This window comes from Molothrus ater, chromosome 35 (assembly GCF_012460135.2).
Source record: "Molothrus ater isolate BHLD 08-10-18 breed brown headed cowbird chromosome 35, BPBGC_Mater_1.1, whole genome shotgun sequence".
Classification (NCBI taxonomy): domain Eukaryota; kingdom Metazoa; phylum Chordata; class Aves; order Passeriformes; family Icteridae; genus Molothrus; species Molothrus ater.
In genome coordinates this window covers 1,170,531-1,192,960 of record NC_071662.1, presented here as the reverse complement: position 1 = coordinate 1,192,960, position 22,430 = coordinate 1,170,531, and the positions used below count along the sequence as shown (strand labels likewise).

The window sequence follows — 22,430 nt, the reverse complement described above, 5'->3', positions numbered from 1 at the left end:
CCCTTGGTCTCACAGGCCCCACAGTGTCACAATGGTCCCTTGGTTCCATGGCCCCATGGTGCTGCAGCAATCCCTCCCCCTCCCCTTCTCAGGCCGCCCTGCCAGCTGAGAAATGCTCCTTGGGCTCGGCCTGGCCAACAGCCCCTGGGCTCAGCTCCTCTGCAGCTCATCACAAACACTGTGTCTGCTCCAGGCACTGCTGCTGCCCAACCAGCTCCTGCTTTCTGTAGGAGCAGCCCTGGGACTGGTTTTGTTCCCTCAGTGGCACAACATCCCTGTTCTCACCCTGCCAAAGAAAGCTGTTGGTGCCAAGTGCGGCCAGGATGAACCATTACTGGGACTGAAGCCCCTCTCTTGGGGCCCTGCAAACAGCGCTCCAAAAGGAGCCCTTGGAGCTCTCCTGGGCCAGTGACTCCCTCTGAGTGGGGCCTCTCCCAGCCGGGAACTCTCCCGTTTGCTGCACTCGGGGATCCCCAACAACGACGGAGCCTGGGCCGATCCCCCCACTCCTCCAGCTCAGCCCTTCACTCGCTGGGGAGATGCCAAAGGATCCACAGGGAGCATTTCCTGCCCTCAGGGGAATTTCTCCCAGGTTCCTTGCACTGACTCTTTGTGTCTGTGTGCACACAGGAGTGCCTGTGCTGGGGAAATGTGGCAGAAATGCTGCTCTCTGAGGGTTTTAAAAGCCTTGGAAAGCTGACTCAGTCAGGCCTGTAGGTAAGGTTAAGTCATGAGGTCTAAGCTAAGTTAAATGCTGTTAAGAGTTGTTCTTTTGCTAAGTTGCTTAATATAAGTTATAAGCAGAGTTAAATACTGATAAGTGTTATTCCTCTGTTAAATTGCAAAGTTATAGGTTAAAAGTTATGTTAAATACTGTTAAGTGCTGTTTTCCTGCTAAATTATGAAGTTGAAGGTATCAGTTAAGTTTGAGCTCTCTTAAGCTTTTGGGCCATATTTATTTTACCCTCACTGCCCTTGTGTCTCATACACACACACAGGGACAGCTCTTGGTTCATTTCTGGTTTGATTGCCTGGATTCTGTTTGGTTTTGTTGTTGCTTTGTTTCCTTGGTGTGCCTGAAGTGTCCAGTCAGGAGCAGAGTGACTCTTGCCAAGGAACTTTGCGCTGCTGTCCCTTAATATTAAATCTGGTTTTTGCTGATCCCTTGCTGGGGATTTTTTCAGCGCTCTCAAGGCCTCGTTGGTAGCAGGGTGAAGGAGCCCTGGCCCAGGCTCTGGCCCTGGGGGACACGGGGACGCTGCCGGGGGGTCCCTGTCCCCCTGTGCCACCCCCAGGGCCCCGGCCCCCCGTCCCGGTGTCAGGCTCTGGGATCGATCTCGTGGAACATCCTCTGGGGGAGGCTGCGGTGCCGGGGGCGGGGGGACCCGGGGGACAGGGGACCCCACAGTGCACGAGCAGGGTTGGACTGCTCTGGGGGGAACTGTGAGGGGCCGGGGCAGAGTGACCTCCCAGTGACCTCACACAGCCCCCGTGATGTCACACAGCCACTGTGATGTCACACAGCCCCCGTGATATCACACAGCCCCTGTGATGTCACACAGCCCCTGTGATGTCACAAAGCCTTCCTCTGATGTCACACAGCCATCTCTGTGATGTAACAAAGTCCCCTGTGATGTCACATTGCCTCCTATGATTTCACACAGACCCCTGTGATGTCACACAGTCCCCTGTGATGTTACACAGCTGCTCTGTGATGTCACAGAAGACTCTGATTTCAAAGAGTCACACTGCGATGTCACAGTTTATTCTGTGATGCCACAGCTGCTCTATGATGTTACACAGCCACCCGGTGATGTCACAACCCACTCCCTCATGTCACAGAGCCACCCTCTATGATGGCAAGATCTGCTCTATGGCCTCACACTATGATATCACAGACAGCTGTGTGATGTCACAATCCCCTCAGTGATGTCACAAAGCCCTCTCTGTGATGTCATACTGCCACTCTGTAAAGTCAGAGCACACACTTTGACCTCACAGCCAGCTCTGTGATGTCACACAGCCATGCCATGATGTCACAGACTGTTCTGTGATGTCACCCAGTTACCTCTATGATGCTGTAGCTGCTCAGTGACCTCACACAAAAAACTCTGTGATGTCATAGCCCAATCTGTGACCTCACATCGCCCACTCTGTGCTGTCACACAGCCCCTTGCTGACATCACAGCTGCTCTGTGCCTCCATGACACAGCCACAGAGGTGCTGCTGTGACACAGCCCCCTCTGGGACATGCCACAGCCCCTGCCAGTGCTGAGCCCCTGGGAGCTCTGTCTGTGCCCTGCTGGTGTCCCTGAGGGGCCCTGGCAGTGCCCCAGCACTGCTGGGCTGTGCACAGGAGCTGCTCCTGGCCAGAGCTGTCTCTCTGCAGCTCTGCTGCCCTTGCCAGGAGCTGCACTGGGCCAGGAGCCGGCCCAGCTCAGCAGCACAGACACAGCACAAGGGCTTAAATGACCCTCTGGGGCTTTGGTGCTCTTTGTGTCCACCATGGCCAAAGTGCTGCCCAAGTTGGCTCTGTCAGGGCTGTCTTGCAGCTGCTGCCCATCCCTGTGCCCTGTGCAGCCCAGGCTGTCCTACGGTGTCCCTGCCCTGAGCCTCTGTCCCTGCAGGCTGTCGGCATCCCCTGGCTGCCCCACCTGTCTGGGCCCTTCGTTTGCTGACAGCTCTGCCTCCTGCCTGCCTCTGCCTGCCCACACAAAGCCTTGGCCTTGACACCAAAAGGGTTCATTCAATTTTTACTGTGCCTGTGAAATTATAGCACAGGAACAAGGCATGCAGGGGCTGCTTTACCAGCAAGGATGGCTGGAAGACAGGAAGACATCTGGCTCAAGAATGTAATGGCAGAAAAAAGGACTGAAACTGGGAACTTGGGGTGGCTTTTATGGTAATGGGTAAATTGTGATACACACTTAGCAATGCTGGTGGAATTACAAGTCCACATAAGATTGGGTCTATCCCTCACTAGACCTCAGGCCTGAATAAATGATACCCTCTTAAATAGGAAATTAGTGTTAAGGAGCCTTGTTCTGATATTTCAGAGACTTGGTGACAGCAAGGCCTCACAGAACAAGGAGTCAGCTGTGAGACTGTACAAACTCATGGAACAAAGGGTCCATTGGGACTCTGCAGAACCCCATGGAACCAAAATCCATATTGGCACATTGGGGCGACATTGAACCAATTGTGATACACCACATTGTGATACTGCAGATCCAAGGACACCATTGTGACCCTGGGAAACCTCTTGGAACCAAGGGGCCATTCTGACTCATCAAGGCCTTGTGGAATCATGGGTCCATTGTGACACTGCAGAACCAAGGAGACTGCTGTGGGCAGTGTGAAAGCTCATGGAACCAGAAATCCATTGTGACACAGCAAGGCCTCATGGAACCAAGGGTCCCTTGTTAAACTCTGCTGCCTCATGGAATCATGAGCCATTGTGACACAGCATGGCCACATGGAGCCAAGGGGCCACTTTGACACTGTGGATCCAAAGAGACCATTGGGACTGAGGAACCTCATAGAACCGAGAGTCCATTGTTCCACTGTGGGGCCAGTGGAACCAAGGGGACCGCAGTGACTTTGTGGGACCTCATGGAACAATGGAGACTGTTCTGACACTTTGGGACCCACTGGAACCAAGGGGCCATACCAGCATGGCAGGGCCTCATGGAATCAAGGGGACTCCAGTGAACCCTGGGGGTTTCCATGGGATGAAGGGTCCAAGGAACCAAGGATACCATGGTGACACACTGGGGCATCATGGAACCAAAGGTCCATTGTGACACAGCAGGGCACAGAGGAGCCAAGGGGACCACATTGACACTGTGAGGCTCCATGAAACCAATGATCTGTTGTTACACTGCGAGGCCTTTTGGAATCATGGAGACCATGGTGACACCAAAGGCCTCATTGAAACAAAGGGCCATTGTGACACTACAAGGCCTCTTGGAAGCAAGGAATCATTGTGGTACCATGGAGTGTTGGCAGGCCAAGGGGCAGTTGTCACACTCTGTGGCACCAAGGAGTCCATTGTGACCCTACAGGGCCCCATGGAACTAAGGATTCGTGGAACAGTGCTGGAACACATGGAACCAAAGGTCCATTGTGACACTGCAGGGCCTCATGGAATCCTGGAGGCCATGATGACACTTTGAGGCCTCATTGAATCAAGGGGCTCTGCAGGGCCTCATGGAACCAAGGAGCCCCTTCTGACATTGTGAGTCCCAATGGAACCAGGGGTCCATTGTGACACTGTGGTACCAAGGAGACTGTTGTTGGCTGTTGCTGGCAGTACAAAAGCTCATGGAACCAAAAGTCCATTGTGACATTGTGGGGCCTCATTGAACCATGGAGACCATTATGACACTTCAGGACCCACAGGAACCAAGGGGCCACTGTGACACCACAGGGTCTCGTATAACTGAAGCAGCCACTGTGACACTGTAAGGTCTCATGGAAGCAAGGGACCATTGTGACACATCTAGGCCTGGTGGAAGCAAGGGCCATTGTGACCCTGAGGAACCCAATAAAACCAAGGGGCCATTTTGAGACTCTGCATTCTCATGGAACAAAGGGGCCATTGTGGCATTCTCAGTCCCATGGAAACAAGGAAACCATTTTGACACTGCAAGGCCTCATGGAAGCAAGGGGCCATTGTGCCACTGTGGAGCCAAGCGGACCATTGTTATATCACTGGGCCTCCTGGAAACAAAGATTGGTTGTGATCCTACAGGGCCATATGGACCCAAGGGGCCACTGTGATGCTGCAGGGCCCCAAGGATCCAAGAACATGGAACAGGTCTGCCTGGCTGGTCCAGCTGACCTTGGCATGTTGAGGGTTGCTTCTCATCAGCCCCTGAAACCCTGGAGTTGTGTGCTTTCCTTCCTGTGGGAAAGAACTGTCCTTTTCCTCCGGGGTTCATGGCTGAAATTGGGATTCCTCCTCCAAATCTGATTATATCCAAGGATTATTCCCATATGTCACCTGGAGGGACAGACAGCTCTGGCTGGCCTTGGCCTCTTGGGGGCCACCTCTCATCTGCCTTCAAAACACCGGGGCCTGTCCTTTTCTTCCCATGCAAAAAAACATCTTTCAAGTCCAGGCATCCATGGCCAAAACTGAGAATTTGCCTCCAGAATTCCTTAAATCCAAGGACAGCTCCAGACAAAAGCTTCCAGGACTATCTAGGTTTCCTTGGCTTCCTAAGGGCCAGCTCTCATCATCCTTTGAAGCACTGGGGTTCTGCACTTTCCTTCCTATGGAAAAGAACTGTCCTTCCTGTCCAGAGCCCAATAGACAAAAGTGGAGTTTGGCCTCCCAAATTCTGTCTCTCCAAGGATTCTTCCCTGACAACAGATCTGGCTGCCTTGGCCTCCTTGGGGCTGCCTCTAATCAGCCTTTGGAACACTGGGGCTCTGTCCTTTCCTTCCTATGGAGAACTCTCATTCCAGTCCAGGAACCTGTGGCTGAAATGGAATTCCACACCCAAAACTCCCCATATATCCAAAGGTTGCTTTCAGACAAAAACTGCAAGGACAGACAGATCTCGCTGGCCTTGGCCTCTGGTGACTGCTTCTCATCTGCCTTCAAACCCTGGGGTTCTGTGGTTTCCTTCCTATAGAAAAGAACTGTCCCTCTTGTCCAGATGCTCTTGGCCTGAAGCACTTGACCACTCTGTAGGGACATAGGAGCTCTGTGCTCAGTGGGGTAGAGAACGAGGACATCAGAGGAGAGCCCTGGGAGGGATTGAAGGGTGGTTTCAGAGATGGTGGATCCTTTTGACGTAGTAGAGAACAGCCAGAGAAAGAAAGAATTCATTCCAAAGGCAGCTGGGGAGGTCCAGACTGGACACCAGGAGAAAGCAGCCCCAGCCAGGGCAGGGCTGTGGTGCAACACACCCCCAGAAGGAGCCTGGAGCAGCCCAAGGCTTTGTGTGGGCAGGCAGAGGCAGGCAGGAGGCAGTGCTGTCAGCAAAGAAAGGGCCCAGCCAGGTGGGGCAGCCGGGGGATGCCCACAGCCTGCAGGGACAGAGGCGCAGGGCAGGGACACCGTAGGACAGCCTGGGCTGCACAGGGCACAGGGATGGGCAGCAGCTGCAAGACAGCCCTGACAGAGCCAACTTGGGCAGCCCTTTGGCCATGGCTGCTGGCCCTGGGCCTGAGGTCACGAGGGGACAAGTGACCCTTGCAGGCCTGGGGCGTCATTGCCTCCTTGTCCCTGCTCAGCAGCCTGGCAGGGGCCACCCTATGCTCCTGCCCTTGGCATTGCACATCCCTACATCCCAGTGCCCATCCCGGGAAGAGCCCTGAGGAATGACGGAGGGACAGGATCTGCCTGGCCAGGGGCTGGGGCTCAGGCCTTGGCCCTTTGCTTTCCTGAAACACATCCAGGTTCGCTCAGCACCAGAGACACCTTTGCCTTGCTTGTCCCCACCTGCCATCACTGCCTCCAGTGTTCTGTTCTGACTGGAAGCTGGGGACACTTTCTCAGTTGTGTCCCTGACAGGGATCTCTTCAAAATACAAGAAACTTCAGAGTTTCAATGTAACTGAGTTCTTGAGGGTTCTGTGACATCACTGAGGGGGTTGTGACATCACAGATCTGTCTTAGACATGACAGAGTAGGATATGAGGCCATAGAGCAAAGTCTGCATCATAGAGTGTGTCTGTGTGGCACCAGAGACAGGGTTGTGACATAAACAGGTGGCTCTGTAACATCATAGAGCAGGCTGTGACATCACAGAATAGAATGTGAAATCATAGGGTGACTTTGTGACATCGCAGAGGCTTCTGTGACATCACAGAGCAGCTGTATCACCTCATAGGGTGACATCTCAGAGATGGCTGTGTGACATCACAGGGGCAGTGTGAGGTCACTGGGGAGGTCACTCTGCCCCAGCCCCCTCACAGTTCCCCCCAGAGCAGTCCAACCCTGCTCGTGCACAGCGGGGTCCCCTATCCCCCCGGGTCCCCCCGCCCCCGGCGCCGCAGCCTCCCCCAGAGGATGTTCCACGAGATCGACCCCAGAGCCTGACACGGGGATGGGGGCCGGGGCCCTAGGGGTGGCACAGGGGGACAGGAACCCCACGGCAGCGTCCCTGTGTCCCCAGGGCCAGAGCCTGGGACAGGGCTCCTTCACCCTGGTACCAACGAGGCCTTGAGAGCGCTGAAAAAATCCCCAGCAAGGGATCAGCAAAAACCAGATTTAATATTAAGCAACAGCAGCACAAAGTTCCTTGGCAAGAGTCACTCTACTCCTGACTGGACATTTCAGGCACACCAAGGAAACAAAGCAACAACAAAACCAAAGCAAATCCAGGCAATCAAACCAGAAATTAATTGGGAACTGTCCCTGTGTGTGTGTGGGTGTATGACACAAGGACAGTGAGGGCAAGGATAAAAGGAACATGGCCAAAAAGCTTAACAGAGCTCAAACTTAATGGACTTAACTTATACCTTAACCTTAACTGATATCTTAAATGTCACAATTTAGCCAAAACCAGCAGCTAACAGTATTTAAGCTAAATTATAACCTATGACTTTGCAATTTAACAGAGGATTAACATTTAACAGTATTTAACTCAGCCTTTAACTTATATTAAACATAACAACTTAGCAAAAGAACAACTCTTAGCAGCGTTTAACTTCAAACAGACCTTTTGATTTAACCTTACCTACAGGCAATGTTTCATCCTGGCCGCACTGGGCATCAGCAACTTTCTTTGGCAATGTGAGAACAGGGATGTTGTGCCACTGAGAGAACAAAACCAGTTCGCAGGGCTGCTCCTACAGAAAGCAGGAGCTGGTAGGGCAGCAGCAGTGCCTGGGGCAGACAGTGTTTGTGATGAGCTGCAGAGGAGCTGAGCCCAGGGGCTGTTGGCCAAGGCCGAGCCCCAAGGAGCATTTCTCAGCTGGCAGGGCGGCCTGAGAAGGGGAGGAGGGAATGCAGCAGCACAGGGCCCATGGAACCAAGGTGACCATTGTGACACTGTGGGGCCCTGTGAGACCAAGGGACCATTGTGACACTGTGGGGCCTCATGGAATCATGGAGAGCACTGTGAGATTGCTGAGCCTCATGGAACCAAGGGGACCATTGTGACACTGTGTGGTTCCATGGAATGGAGGGATCATTGTGACGCTGAGAGGCCCCATCAAACCAAGGGGCCATTGTGACACTGCAAGACCCCATGGAGCCAAGGGTCCATTGTGACATTGCAGGGCCTCATGAAACCATGGAGAGACCATTAAGACACTTCACAGCCTCATGGAACCAAGAGGCCATTGTGACACTGTGAGGCCTCATGGGATCATGGAGAGACCATGGTGACCCTGGGGGTCCCCACAGAACCAAGAGGACCATTGTGATGCTGTGGGGCCTTATGAAACCAAGAAGCCTTTGTGACACTGCAGGGCTGCATGGAACCAAAACTCCAGGGTGACACAGAGGGGCCTCCAGTCATCAATGGTCCATTGTGACACTGTGGAGCCAAAGGAGACCATTGTGACACTGCAAACCCCCAGGGCCCAAAGGTCCATTTTGACATAGCAGGGCTCATGGAACAGAGGAGTCCCGTGACATTGTGGAGCCTGTGGAACCACGGAGACCATTGTGACACCATGGGACCTCATGGCATCATTGGGACCATTGTGACACTGCAGAGCCTAATGGAATTTTTGGGACCATTGTGACACTGCAAGGCCTTCTGGAACCTAGGAGTTGTTGTGAAACTGTGTGCCCCCATAGAAACAAGTCACCATCCCACCATTCCCATAGGCACTGTGGGGCCTCATGGATCCAAGGAACCATTGGGACATTGTGGGGCCCCACAAAACCAAGGGAACACAGAAAAGGTCTGGCTGGTTTGGCCTCCCAGGGGCCACCTGACTGGTCCAGCTGATCCTGGCATGTTGAGGGTCTCTTCTCTTCTGCTGCTGAAACACTGGGGCTCCATGCTTTCCTTCATATGGAAAAGATCTGTCCTTCTCCTCCAAGAACCCATGGCCAAAATTTGGATTTCACCTCCAAATTTCCCTATATCCAGGGATTATTCCAATAGGAATATTGCCAGGACAAATTTGGCTGGCAATGGTTTCACAAAGGTCACCTCTCTTCTATCCCCAAAACACTGGGGAAGGCTCCGTGCTTTCCTTCCAATGGGAAAGAGCTGTCCTGCTTCTCCAGGCGCCCATGGACGAGACTGGGATTTCACCTCCAAAATTCCCTATGTCCAAAGACTGTTCCCAGAAAAATCTGCCATTCCTGACAAGTCTGGCTGGACTTGGCCTAGTAAGGCTCAGACCTGCCTTTCAAATACTGGGACTCCGTGCTTTCCTTCCTATGGAAAAGAACTCTCCTCCTTGTCCCGATGCCCATGGCCACATTTGGGGTTGCACCTCCAACATTCCTGTTGTGACAGACTGAAGGAGATTGTTGGCTCAAAACATTTCATGTGTGGGGAGGAAGGGGCAGGTCCAGCCTTGCCCTGCCCTGGAACCCCAGCCCTGCCCTGCCCTGGAACCCCAATCCCCCCAGAGCCTCTATCCCAGCCCAGCAGTGGCTGCCAGTCCCTGGCACAGCACAGGCAATGCTCCACAGCCACCTCTGCAGCCCCAGCCCAGCTCCTGAGGGACCAAATGAGCCCAAGCCCCACCTGGGGGAAGGGCCCAGGGAGACCAAGGGGTATTGAAGGCTGACCACAAGGCAAGCACACATCTTACCCTGCATTCTCTTGGAATTTCCATCTGAACAGTGCTGGAATGCAGGAGTTGGTAGATGTATGTGTGCTTCTCTGTATCTTTTTTGCCTTTCTCTCTTTCTGTCTATTCTTCTTCTGTTTTTGTGCTCCTGCAAATTTTGTTTAACATTACATTGAACAGGCTTAGAGTTTGTGAAGTTGAGTGGGCAAAGTCAATGCTTTAAGTATTTTTTGTTGATTGAATGTCTGTCGTAGTTTGACATGAGAAGAATTTTTAAAAGTAATATAAAACTTTTTGTGTAACTGACAATCCGTTAAACCACTGAGATACTGAACACGCCTCTGTTAAACACAAATGTTAAATATGAAAAAACCCAGGAACCTCCTCTTTCTTTTCCAGTCAATAAAGAAGTAGCAGCCCTGGCCCCAGCCCCCATCTGAACCAAACCAAACCAAACCAAACCAAACCAAACCAAACCAAACCAAACCAAACCAAACCAAACCAAACCAAACCAAGCAACCCTGCCGTGGGCTGAGCCCCTTCCCCCCTCCCCAGGCTTCCCCCTCCCCATTGGCCCCATTCTGACCAAACCAAACCCCAACAACTCCCAAACAGGAAAACAAAAGAGGCTACAAAACCCCAACCAGAACAAAGCCAGCCACAGCTATTAAAATATTACCATCAAGTCCCCTCCCTCTACACAACTAAAACCAAAAACCCCTAAAACTTACAACCCATACAAAATAACCCTACAACTAAAATTAAACAAAAAGCCCCACAAAAATGAACCATAAAACCAATCCTAACACAACCCAACCATAACTTCCACAAGTTACTGGCAGGTCAGGTGCCAACCCTTTCAATACTTCAATCCTCCCTCAAGTAAAAGGAAAAAAACAAAATAAAAACATAAAAAAATTATAAAACCATCAAAGTCAGTAAAGAAGACATGAAATCCCATATAAAAAATTAGAAAAATACATTAATCCTAAAAATAAAATCCTCTTATAAACTATAATGAAAAAACTCTTTTTTATAGCACATAAAATTCTAAAAAAATAAAAATATTCAAATTAATATCAAACAGAAAACCTGCATACTAAAAAAACCCAAATGTTAAAATAACTTTAATTTCATAAAAAGTTTTAACAGAAAAAGATAAAAACATAATCCAGTACCCCCAAGAGAAGATCTCTATTCCCAGAGATAAAAATAATTTCAAAAGTAAATAACAAAAACTTTTACCTTTAAATAACTCATCTTTAAAACAATACCCCATAAGTTGACATGGCCCATCAACAAGCTGTAGAAAAGCTTATGGCAATAAAAACAACTTAACAATACCAAAGTTCCACAGAACTGATATCCATGACAAAATTAAGAACCACAAAAAACCTATTTTTTCCTTTTGAAAAAAAATCTCCATAACCTTAACAAGAAAAACTTCTCTCCCTAAGTAAACTAAAAAAAGACTATTCTAGAAATAGTAACCTAACTAGAAATTGAATTTTTACTTTCTTTATATAGTCAGTAAAAAGAAAAAGTCGTAAAGAAAAATAGTGTTCAAAAGAATTTAATTCTTACTCCTTTTTTCTTTCTTAATTTACTTTTAATAAAAATTTCTTTATACACTTTTAAAATTTTAAGCCCCTTTACCTTTCTCGTAATCCAATCTCACAACAAAATAAATACATAAATAATTAACCAACACTAAAACCACCCATACTCATCAAATCGTTAGTTAAGAAATCTCAAGATTAGAAAAATCTTAAATTAACAAACCAAAACCACTACAATGTCATAACAAACCTTTTGCCAAAGTTTCCCTGATTTTCTAAAGTTCCCAGTAAAGGCTGTTTTATTGTTTTGAGCTCCTGAGAATCCCTTGTTGGTATTTCTCCAGGGAGTCCAACTCCGAGGACACAAACAACTGCAATTCCTTTTAAATGTCTCCTTGAGAGAATTGTTTGGGGGATGGGAGTCAGGGCTTGTGTGTCCTGCTTGGCCCAGCCCAGGCAGGGCTTTCCCAGCCACATTCCACACTCCATTGCCCAGCTGGAGCCGCTGGTGCCTCTGAGTTGTGCTGCCCCAGCCCCAGGGACGCTCTCCTTGTCTGCCCATTCCCCCACGGTCTCTGGGCAGGGATGGCCTCACTGGGGGCTGCTGACATCCTCAGCAACTTGGAGGCTGCTGCTGAATTTCACTGCTCCAGAGGCTTGTTCAGCCTTCAGCTCTTCAGTGCAGGAATTCAGTGTCCCAGGGCTCATGAACATTCAGAACACCTGAACAAGCCAAGCCTCTGGGAATAAGTAGATTTCAGTTTCCCAATCTTGTGTAGTTAATAAGAGAGATTTCAGAAGTGCATTCAACTGAATATAGTCTATTTAAAAAGACAGTGAGAAAACTTTTTTCAGGTCTTGTTTAGTTTTTTGGTTTTTTCCCCTGTTAATAGCAATCTCCAATGGACATTGACTCCAGGTACCTCCTCATGCAGTTTGAATGGATATGAAAATCAAGACCCTTCATGTCTGACAATCAATCAGACTCTGTCCCTACCCCCAGCCCACCATTTCCCCCATCCAAGCCCTGGCACTCAGAGCAGCCTTGTGCAAATCTGAGCTCCCTCCAGCCCAGGCTACACCTGCAGCTCTCAGCTCCTTGGCTCCAACTCCCACCTGCTTTCCTTGGAGAAGGTGCTGCCCGAGACACAGAGGGATGTTCATTTCTTGTCAGCCAACAAAGCCAAGGGAAGGCACTGCTCCATCAAATGCCAAAGTCATTCCTCTGCTGGATATTAAATCCACTTTGCACAGCAGACAGTCTCAGAGCAATGGAAAACACCTTCTGTGCCCAGCACAGATCCCAAGGTCCCTCCAAACCCTCCCTGCCCCGATTCTGCCCAGATTTGCTCTTTGCACACACGAGTCACAGGCTGAAGTCAAAAGCTCCCTCCATGCCCAGAGGGAGGAAAAGAGAGAATGGAGATGAAGAGCTCTCCTGTGCAGAGCCAAGGTCCAAGTGCAGCCCCTGCAGTGGGAACCACAACTCATCAGCTTTGTGTCCTTTGGGCTCAGGGCCTGGTGACACTCAGAGGCACAGAAAGGTTTCTTTCCAACAAATAGAAGATGAACATTTGAACAGTTTAAGAACCATCACAGCTCTTCCCTCAGCTGTCTGGGATGTCCCAGCAGCATCTGACATGTCCAGATCCCCAAGGGATTTCCAAAAAGGAAAAGTGCTAGACAAGGACATAAGAAAACACAATTTTGTGATAGATATAAACACAATTAAGATGTTGACTAATATGGTATTTATTTTAACATCAGAAAGACTGGACAACTTTCTGGAGCTTAAAGCATGAAACCAGTCAGTTGAGAGGCACTTGAATGACCAGAGAGCACCTGGTGGACGCCATCTGGGAGCAATGGAAAGGACATAGATCCATCCAGCCAGTCTAGTGAAGAGATGGCCACTTAGACATGGCCATTTCAACAGGAGAGCTAAAAAAACCTGATGAAAAAAGGAGATTAAATAATAGAGTGAATATTGGTGACACAAGTAGATGGAAAGATCAGCATTTCTTCTCCTGCCATTCGTAGAAAAATCCAGTAGATCCAGAAAATTCCTGTTCCTGATGGGAAAACTTTGCCATTTCTCAAAAGAACTCAGATTACCTAGATAATAACGATTTTCTTGTATATTAGGAAACTAACCGGTATTAACACTTGTGCCCCTTTCTAGGCAGATATCAGCTGTGTGCCCATTACAGGCAGTGCCACTTGTGCCCTGAAGTGCCCAGATGGGATTGGATCTCTCTGTGAGCACCTGAGGGAGAGCAGAGCACCTTGCAAGCTGCAGGTCCCTGACAGCCCCGCAGGGCTCCTGTCCCATCAACATCTGCTCTGCTCCAGTCTGAAACAGGGCCCAGCATGGTGCCGGGATCATCACAGAGCTGAGGTGTGTGCTGGAATTCAATGGCCTCCCCATCCCGCAGCAGCCCTGCATTTCCCTGCTGCAGCCTTGGTCTCCAGCCCAGCCATGGAGGCTCTTTGGGCTCTGGAGTGTTGCTGCAGCCGCCAAGGGCAGCTGAGCTCTGCCTTTGGCACAGTCAGGCCTGGCCAGCGCAGGCCATGCTCAGCAATTGCTTGTGTGTGCCTGGCCTTGCTGTCAGCCCCGGCAGCGGCTGCGTGGCCCCTTTGTGGCCCTGTGCTGGCCCAGCCATGGTGGCCCAGCCCCTGTGCAGGCCCAGCCCAGGCCAGGAGCATTGCGGCTGGGAATGGCCCTTGTGCCGTGGTGCCCACAGCAGCCTTGGGGCTCTGTGCCCCATGGCCTCCCTGCTGGGCAGCCTCTGCCAGCTCCTGCAGAGCCCCTGGCACCTGTGGGGCTGCACAGACAGCCCTGCCCCGGGCTCTGCCGGCCTCTGGGCCAGCAGAGAGGCAGCCAGGGCTGGCCATGGCCGGGAACAGGCCCTGAGCCCCACAGGAGGATGGAGCTGGGCCACAGCCAAACTCAGCCCAGGCCAAAGCTGCGCTCAGCAGCCAGGGCTGCCAATGCATGGGCACAGAGGCTGGCGCTGGCAAATATCCTGGGCCCCCTCCCTGCTCTGTCCCTGCCACCAAGGGCACAGAGCAGCCTCCTCTCTGGGCCACTTGCCTGTTTGCAATGCCGTGCACAGGCGCTGGCCCTGCCCCACAAGGCCTGGCCTGAGTCCTGCCCCTGCACGCTCAGCCAGGCTGAGATGGACACTGATGGTTTCTGGGCCAGGCTCTCAGAGCCCAGCCCAGCTCCCTGCAAGCTCTGCCAGCTGCCCTGAGCTCTGGGCAGCACCAAGGGCCTCTCTGAGCCCAGCCCAGCCCAGCCGGCTCTGGTCCCACAGCTCTGCTCAGGCCAGGCTGCTCTGGGCACTGGCCCCACAGCCTCAGCCCCTGCCAAGGGCACAGCAGCAGCTGCAGCTGCCACAGGACTCAGCCCCAGCCATGGGGGAAGGTGCTTGGCCAAGGCCAAAGGAGGCTCCCTGGCTGCCCTGCTCCCCTCGGCCTGAGGTGCTGAGAGCTCTGCAGCCCCTGCTGCCATCCCATCTGCCCAGGGCAGCACCAGAGCCCCGGCCTTGGGGCCCTCAAGAGCTGCTCCTGCTCCAGGCCCAGGGCCCATGCCAAAGCTGGGGCAGCCACAAAGCTGTGCCCATTTCTGTTCATTGCTGCTCTGATGGGGATGGATCCTCAGCCACTTGGAGGTTGCTGATGAATTTTATTACTCCAGAGGCCTCTTGTTTCTTGAGCTCTTCAGTTCAGGAATTCAGTGAAAAAGTCTCATACACATGTGTTCAAAACACCTGGACAAGAAAAGCCTCTGGGAATCATTTAAATGTTCAGTTCTTCTCTGGTTAATTAAAGGGATTTCAGTAGTTTATTTAATGTGAATATATTGTATTGAAAACAATGCAGAGAGAACTGTTTTGTCCTGTTTTCTTTTCCTGTTTATAGTTTGGTATCAGCAATGTCCAACTGATATTGACCCTCAGTACCTTCTAATGCACTCTAAAGAGATATAAAGATCAAGACCCTTCATGGCTGGTAACACATGAAACTTTGTCCCCAACCCCCTCCCCACCATTTCCCTCATCCAACCCCTGGCACTCCTATGGATCAGGAATGGTGTGGCCACCAGGAGCAGGGCAGTGATTCTTGTCCTCTGTTCAGCACTGGTTGGGCAGCACCTTGAGTGCTCTGTCCAGTCCTGAGCCCCCCAATTTAGGAAGGACACGGAGGGGCTGGAGCGTGTCCAGAGAAGGGCAACAAGGCTGGGGAGGTACCTGGAGCACGTCCTGTGAGGAGCAGCTGAGGTAGCTGGGGTTGTTTATCCTGGAGAAGAGGAGGCTCAGGGCAGACCTCATCACTCTCCACAACTCCCTGACAGGAGGGTGCAGCCAGGTGGGGTCGGGCTCTTCTCCCAGGGAACAGTGACAGGACAAAAGGACACAGCCTTCAGCTGCACCAGGGGATTTTTAGACTGGACATTAGGAAATATTCTTCACACAAAGGGGGATTGGGCAGTGGAATGGGCTGCCCAGGGAGGTGGGTGAGTCACCATCCCTGGAGGTTTTTAAGGAAAGACTGGATGTGGCACTCAGGGCCATGGCCTGGATGACAGGGTGGTGTTGGGTCCCAGGTTGGACTTGATGCTCTCCAAGGTCTTTTCCAGCCTGGTTGATTCTCTGATGATTGTGACCCTGCAGGGCCCTGGGGAAGCAAGGGGCCATTGTGACACTGCGGGGCCTGGTGGCACTCAGAGGACCATGGTGACACTGTGTACGACATGGCAGCACAGAGCCAAGGGGCCATTGTGACACTGTGGGGCTGAATGGAAGCAAGGAGTCCATGGTGACAATCTGGGTCCTGGTGGAACCACAGAGGCCACTGTGACCCTGCAGGGCCTGCTGGAACCAAGGAGCCATTGTGACAGTGCGGAACCAAGGAGAGCCTTGGGAGAGCCTGGGGACAATGGAATCAAGGGGCCATTGCTCCATTGCAAGGACTCTGGGAACTGAGGGAGCAATTGTGACCCTGTGGTGCCCGAAGGAACCAAGGGTCCCTGGTGACACTGCAGGGCCCTGTGGAACCATGCAGAGAATTGTGACAGAGCAGGACCTGGTGTCATGATGGGGCCACTGTGACATTGCAGGGCCCCATGGAACCAAGGGGCCAGGGCTGCTCCTCAGGGACTCATGGAATGAAGGAAACATGTTTGACACCGTGCTGGCCCTTGGGACCAGGAGGCCATTGTGACACTGTGGAACCAAGGAGAGCATTGCTGCACTGCCAGACATCATGGAACCAAGGATCCATTGTGACACTGCAGGGCCTGAGGGGTCCACGGTGCCATTATGACACTGCAGGGCCCAAGGATCCAAGAGACTTTGTGAACACCAAGGGATCTCATGGAACCAAAGGGACATTGTGACACTGGGAGGACTCATGGGTCATGGAGGCCATTGGGACACTCTGGGGCCTCATGGAACCCTGGTGACACCAAGTTGTCTGGGAGTGTGGATCTTCTGGAGGGTAGGAGGGCTCTGCACAGGGCCCTGGACAGGCTGGATCCAGGGCCCAAATCCAACAAGGTGAGGTTGAACAAGTCCCAGTGCCAGGTCCTGCACTTTGGCCACAACAACCCCTGCAGCACTACAGGCTGGGGACAGAGTGGCTGGAGAGCAGCCAGGCAGAAAGGGACCTGCAGGGACTGATGGACAGCAGGCTGGACATGAGGCAGCAGTGTGCACAGGTGGGCAAGAAGGCCAATGGCTCCTGGCCTGGATCAGGAATGGTGTGGCCAGCAGGAGCAGGGCAGGGATTCTTCCTTTGTGCTTGGGGGCACAGGTTGGGCAGCACCTCAAATGCTGTGTCCAGTTCTAGACCCCTTGGGGTGGGCATTAGGGAGAAATTTGTACCAGGAAAAGGAAAGAATGCAAAGGTGAAGCCAAGGAAAAGCTGAGGGCAGTTTGGGGATGGCTGCCAGGCAGCCCTGGCTCTGAGCAACAGCGTCTGCAGTGGCACAGGAAACTCCCAGCTGATGGGAACAAACTTTCTGGCTGAGTGCAGAGGCCAGGACAAAGCTGAGTGGTTTCCATGGTGTCCCCCAGCCTTGCTGGCCCCAGGGGCTCCTGGCATTTGTGCTCCCTCAGGTTCATGTCCCCACAGCAACAGCATGGGGGTGCTGCCCCTGCTGTGTGCAATGCAAACAGGGGCTGCTGAGGCAGTGCTGCCGTGTCTGTGCCTGCAAGGATGGGGCACCTGTGTGAGCTGGGGGAGAGACCAGGGCTGCAGAGGGGGGATGTTGTTGGCAGCTGCATGAGGATGCTCTGGGAGGCTGCCCTGGGCTGTGCAGCGCACTGGGCATGGATCAGCCCCTGCTCTGCTGCTCCTTCCCGTCTGCCCAGGGCCCTTGCAGAGCCCCAGCCATGCTGTTTGCCCCCAGCCTGCCCACGGCCAGCCTGGGGCTGCTGACGGGGGTTTCTGTGCTGAGCATTGGCCTGGGCGTGTTCTTGAGAGAGCCTGGGCAAGGAGCCTGGAGCCCCCAGGGCCTGGCCTGAGGCGTCAGCGCTGCCCCAGCAGTGCCCATGGCCTGTCCCTGCTGCAGCCCCGGCACTGCCACCCCCAGGGCTGTGCCCGGCCCCGAGAGCACTCAGGCCCTGCAGCAACACCAGGGCCACCAGGGCAGCGGGGCAGGGCCACGGCAGCAGCACTGGCAACACCAAGTGCTGCTGCTGCTGCTGCTGGGCACAGCTGCTGGGCCAGCACTGATCTGCCCCAGCTCTGCACACAGACATTGCTGCTGCAGCTCCAGAGAAGGCAGCAAAAGGGCAGAAAAGTTCTGCATTTTTCTACAGAAAACTTTGTTGGGAGAGATCATAATTTCATTTAAAGGCACCAAGAGCACAGCCCCTCAATGATACAGTCTGTGGCCACAGAGAAGTTGGAGAGAAACAAAATGAGCAATGGCACAGAGAATGACATTTCTTTGTGGACAATAAGAAAAAATTAAAACAAAGGCAAAGAACCTCCAAAATGAAACGAACAAGAAGGATCAAAGATGACTTTTTACTACAAGTGATTTGAAAACACTGGTCAGCAGTTTAATATTCCTGAAAGCATCCAGTCATCAGTCTCCACACTGCAGCCTTGAGCTCCTGGTTCCTCAGGCTGTAGATGAGCGGGTTCAGGGCTGGAGGCACCACTGAGTACGGAACTGAGAGGGCCAGATCCAGGGATGGGGAGGACATGGAGGGGGGCTTCAAGTAGGCAAATGTGCCAGTGGTGAGGAACAGGGAGATGACAGCCAGGTGAGGGAGGCAGGTGGAAAAGGCTTTGTGCCGTCCCTGCTCAGGGGGGATCCTCAGCACAGCCCTGAAGATCTGCACATAGGAGAAAACAATGAACACAAAACAACCAAGTGCTAAACAGGCACTGACAGCAATGAGCCCCAGTTTCCTGAGTTGGGATTTGGAGCAGGAGAGCTTGAGGATCTGAGGGATTTCACAGAAGAACTGGCCCAGGGCATTGCCATGGCACAGGGGCAGGGAAAATGTATTGGCCTGTGTGCATGAGAGCATTGAGAAAGGCACTGGCCCAGGCAGCTGCTGCCATGTGGGCACAAGCTCTGCTGCCCAGGAGGGTCCCGTAGTGCAGGGGTTTGCAGATGGACACGTAGCGGTCGTAGCACATGATGGTCAGGAGGGAAAGCTCTGCTCCCATGAAGAACAGAAAGAAAAAGAGCTGAGCAGCACATCCTGAGTAGGAGATGTTGCTGGTGTCCCAGAGGGAATTGTGCATGGCTTTGGGGACAGTGGTGCAGATGGAGCCCAGGTCAGCGAGGGCCAGGTTGAGCAGGAAGAAGAACATGGGCGTGTGCAGGTGGTGGCCGCAGGCTACGGCGCTGATGATGAGGCCGTTGCCCAGGAGGGCAGCCAGGGAGATGCCCAGCAAGAGGCAGAAGTGCAGGAGCTGCAGCTGCCGCGTGTCTGCCAATGCCAGCAGGAGGAAGTGCCTGATGCAGCTGCTGTTGGACATTTGCTGAGGCTGCACATGGGCACCTGTTCATGGAGAAAAGAGAGTGAAGAGATAGAGGAGATACCTGTGACCAAAATCAAAGCCATTTCCCATACATCCTCCTCTGTAACACACAGACATGGTCTTTAATGTTTAAGAGCTCTGAGGTTTTCTTTATCAGCTCCCCCTATGTCTCTCCTGGTAGTTTTGGATATCAAACCATCAGCGTGTCTGAGGCCCTCAGGGAGAACAGAGTGAGCTCCCTGGGGCAAGATGATGAGTGGAGAGTGAGGGACAATGGTCTGTCATTCTGACCTGTTCAGAGTTTCTTTGGGCTTTAAACTTTGTCAGGTGGCAGGTGATCTCCTTCCTATGCTTCCCCTAAAATGTCACCACGTACTGCTGGGAGCAGATGGATCCACCACAGCCCAGCTCCACATTTGTAGCCAAGGACTCACGTTGCTCATTTCACCAACCCAGTAGCATTTTCAGTGTCACAACACCAATGCCTTTCCACATCAATCTCATAACTCAGAGCAGCTCTAGGACAGGTTTGCACCCTAGATTGAAGCTCCCAGCTTCGACTGAAATCTCAGGGACACTTCCAAGAGTCCTGATGGCATTGGATGAAGGGAGATGCAGCTCCTTCCCTGGCTGCACTGACAGCATTGCCCAGAGCCGGGCACTGGGGACAGCGTCACCCTGAGCCAGCTGTGCCCCCTGCCAGAGCCCCCAGGGCCAGGCAGCTGCTCCCAGCCCTGTGCTCTGCAGAGGGAACTGGGCCCGGGGCTGCAGAGCTGCCCCACGGCTCTGCTGCAGCTCTGCCTGCACAGGAGGGGCTGCACGCCTTGGAGCCCCGGCCCTGAGGGCAGAGGCTTGGCTGGGGCACAGGAGGGAGGGGGCTTGTTCAGAGGGAGGGGCTGCACTGGAGGGGCTCCTGTGGGCATCTCTAAACTCTCCCTGCCACAGCATTGCTGGGCTTTGTTTTCTCTCCTTCCCTGATCTTCTCTCTGCTTCCTGCAGATTTCCTTCCTGCAGGTGTTTCCCTGTGCCTGATCTCTCCCTGCCAGCACTCACAGACCCCAAATCTCTGTGCACTCTCCTTGGCCCTACAGAACCCTGCCTGTTTGCAGGGCACTGGCTGGGGACAGATTCTGTTTGCAGCTTGGAGAAAGGAGAGCTCAGACTGAGCCTGATGGCTCCAGCAAAGGTGATGCTGCTGCTGTCCATGGGCAGAGTGGCTGAAAACACATTAGGGATCTCCTACTGATCGCTAAAAGAAACAGTTCGGATGTCTCAGGGACATGTCAAAATTTATAAGAAATAATTCATAATAAACATTTAATATTTATCTCCCCCTCCCTGCCATTGTTCAATAGTAGGAAACTCAATGAAAAGTCGTTGGATATTTCCTCATTCTTTACAAAGTCCTTGTCTTGGAAATATTCTATGACTGATCAGAACCCCTCGGCATGTCAGAGCTTCATGAGCATTTTACCTCCCCTGCACCAGAAATATCCAGAGTTGTACTCACAGGCTCTGCAGGCATTGGCATGTTCCAGCTTGAGGAGATGGCTCCAGGAGCTGCAGCTGCATTGTCCTGCAGCCAGAGGTTCCTGTGCCAAGGGCTGGCAGTGATTGTGCCCCAGGCACTTCTCAGCCCCTTCCCAGCCCTGACTGATTGAAGCTCTCTGGGCCTCTGTGCTGTGCCCGGGCTGGCTGCAGGCAGTGCCCCAGCCCTGCTGGGCTGGCACAAGAGCTGCTCATCCAGAGAAATGTGCTTTTGAAGCTCTTCTTGGTGAGCAGGAGCTGCCTCTGGGCCAGGAGCCCAGCCCAGCTCAGCAGCACAGACACAGCACAAGGACTTTAATCAGCCTCTGGGCCTTTGTGCTCAGGCCCTGAACATCAGTCCCTGAGAAGGAGCTGAAGAAACCTCTCCAGAACTCCAAGGCAGAATCCAACTCCAAACTTTCTTGGACTTTTAATGGGTCCCTCTGAGGGACACGACTGAGCAAGTGTCCCCAGGCCCCAGGCAGAGCAGAGAACTACAGGCAGTGATGACAGGTGGGGACAAAGAGAAGCCAAGTCTTGGTGCCCTGGGGCACAGCAGGGTCTGTGCCAGCAAGGGCTGGGAGGAGACACCTTGTCCTGAGGCCCTGGGGCCTCCTGGCACAGCCCCAGCCAGGCTGGGCACTGTCAGCCCCTTGTGCTGCCCTCAGCATCCCCCCCTAGCCCACATCCCAGTGGCCTCAAGGATCTGCTGCAAGGAGTCCCTGGGGAGCCTTGCTCAGCAATGGCCCTGGGGGCTCCTTCATGCTCCCTGCAGGGACTGCAGGTTTTTCAAAGGACTTTGGGTTTGGCTTTTGCCTTGGAGTCTCTGAGAGGTTTGTGCAATCATGGCCTCCAATTATCTGCTGTAATTAGTCCCTGGAGAGGCTTTGTCAGTAACAACACTCAGCGGGGCTCATTAATGCTTCAGGGTACTTCAGTTATTTGAAGGTACTTGGTGTTTCCCTTTTGATACAGACTCTGTGAGAGGTTTGTGCAATCATGGCCCCAATTATCTGCTTTAATGAGTCCCTGGAGAGCTTTGTACTGACACTCATAGGGGTCATTAATACCTAGAGATACTCAAGATTTTTAAGGTACTTTGGATTTTCCTTTCCACACCGAGTCTCTGAGAGGTTTTTGTGCCATCCTGGCCTCCAGTTCTCCAAGGAGTCCATTAGGAGCCTGTGCTGGGGGTGGACCTCACTGAGACCCATTCATGCCTTGAGACACTTTGGGTTTTGTCATGGTGAGGGAAACTTGGACGCTCAATATGAGTGTTTAGCAAGCTTCATTTATTGAAGAGAGCATGAGACTTTTATGCACAACAAGTAATATGCTCATACATATTCTGCAAGCTAAGCAGTCTATTGGCTATAATACGATATCAGCTCTTCCTCATACCTTAGGGATTACATCTTTCTTTTCTCATGTCTCTCTCACTGCTTGTTATTTTACTACAGCTATGCTCAAGGACACAGTGTTTTGCAGGTGCAGAGACCCAGATTAGCTGCATCCTCCTGATTTTTGGTCCAGAACCTGGCCCCTGTCACGTAGCCATTCCTCCACACCTTTTTCTCTTCCCCTCTGATTTTCCCACACCCTCCCCAGGCCCTGCTCC

At 52.5% G+C, this 22,430-nt stretch overlaps 1 protein-coding gene and 1 pseudogene across 1 annotated transcript; both read right to left on the bottom strand.

Moving 5' to 3' along the window:
* Positions 1-4,655: 4,655 nt before the first annotated feature.
* On the bottom strand, positions 4,656-18,901 carry LOC118700716 (olfactory receptor 14J1-like; annotated as a pseudogene).
* Positions 18,902-18,904: 3 nt separating this feature from the next.
* On the bottom strand, positions 18,905-19,219 carry LOC118700742 (olfactory receptor 14I1-like; the record flags this gene model as incomplete). Its single annotated transcript, XM_036405332.1, has 1 exon — positions 18,905-19,219. A coding segment is annotated over one exon (315 nt), but the record flags the coding sequence as incomplete, so codon positions are not given.
* Positions 19,220-22,430: the final 3,211 nt, after the last annotated feature.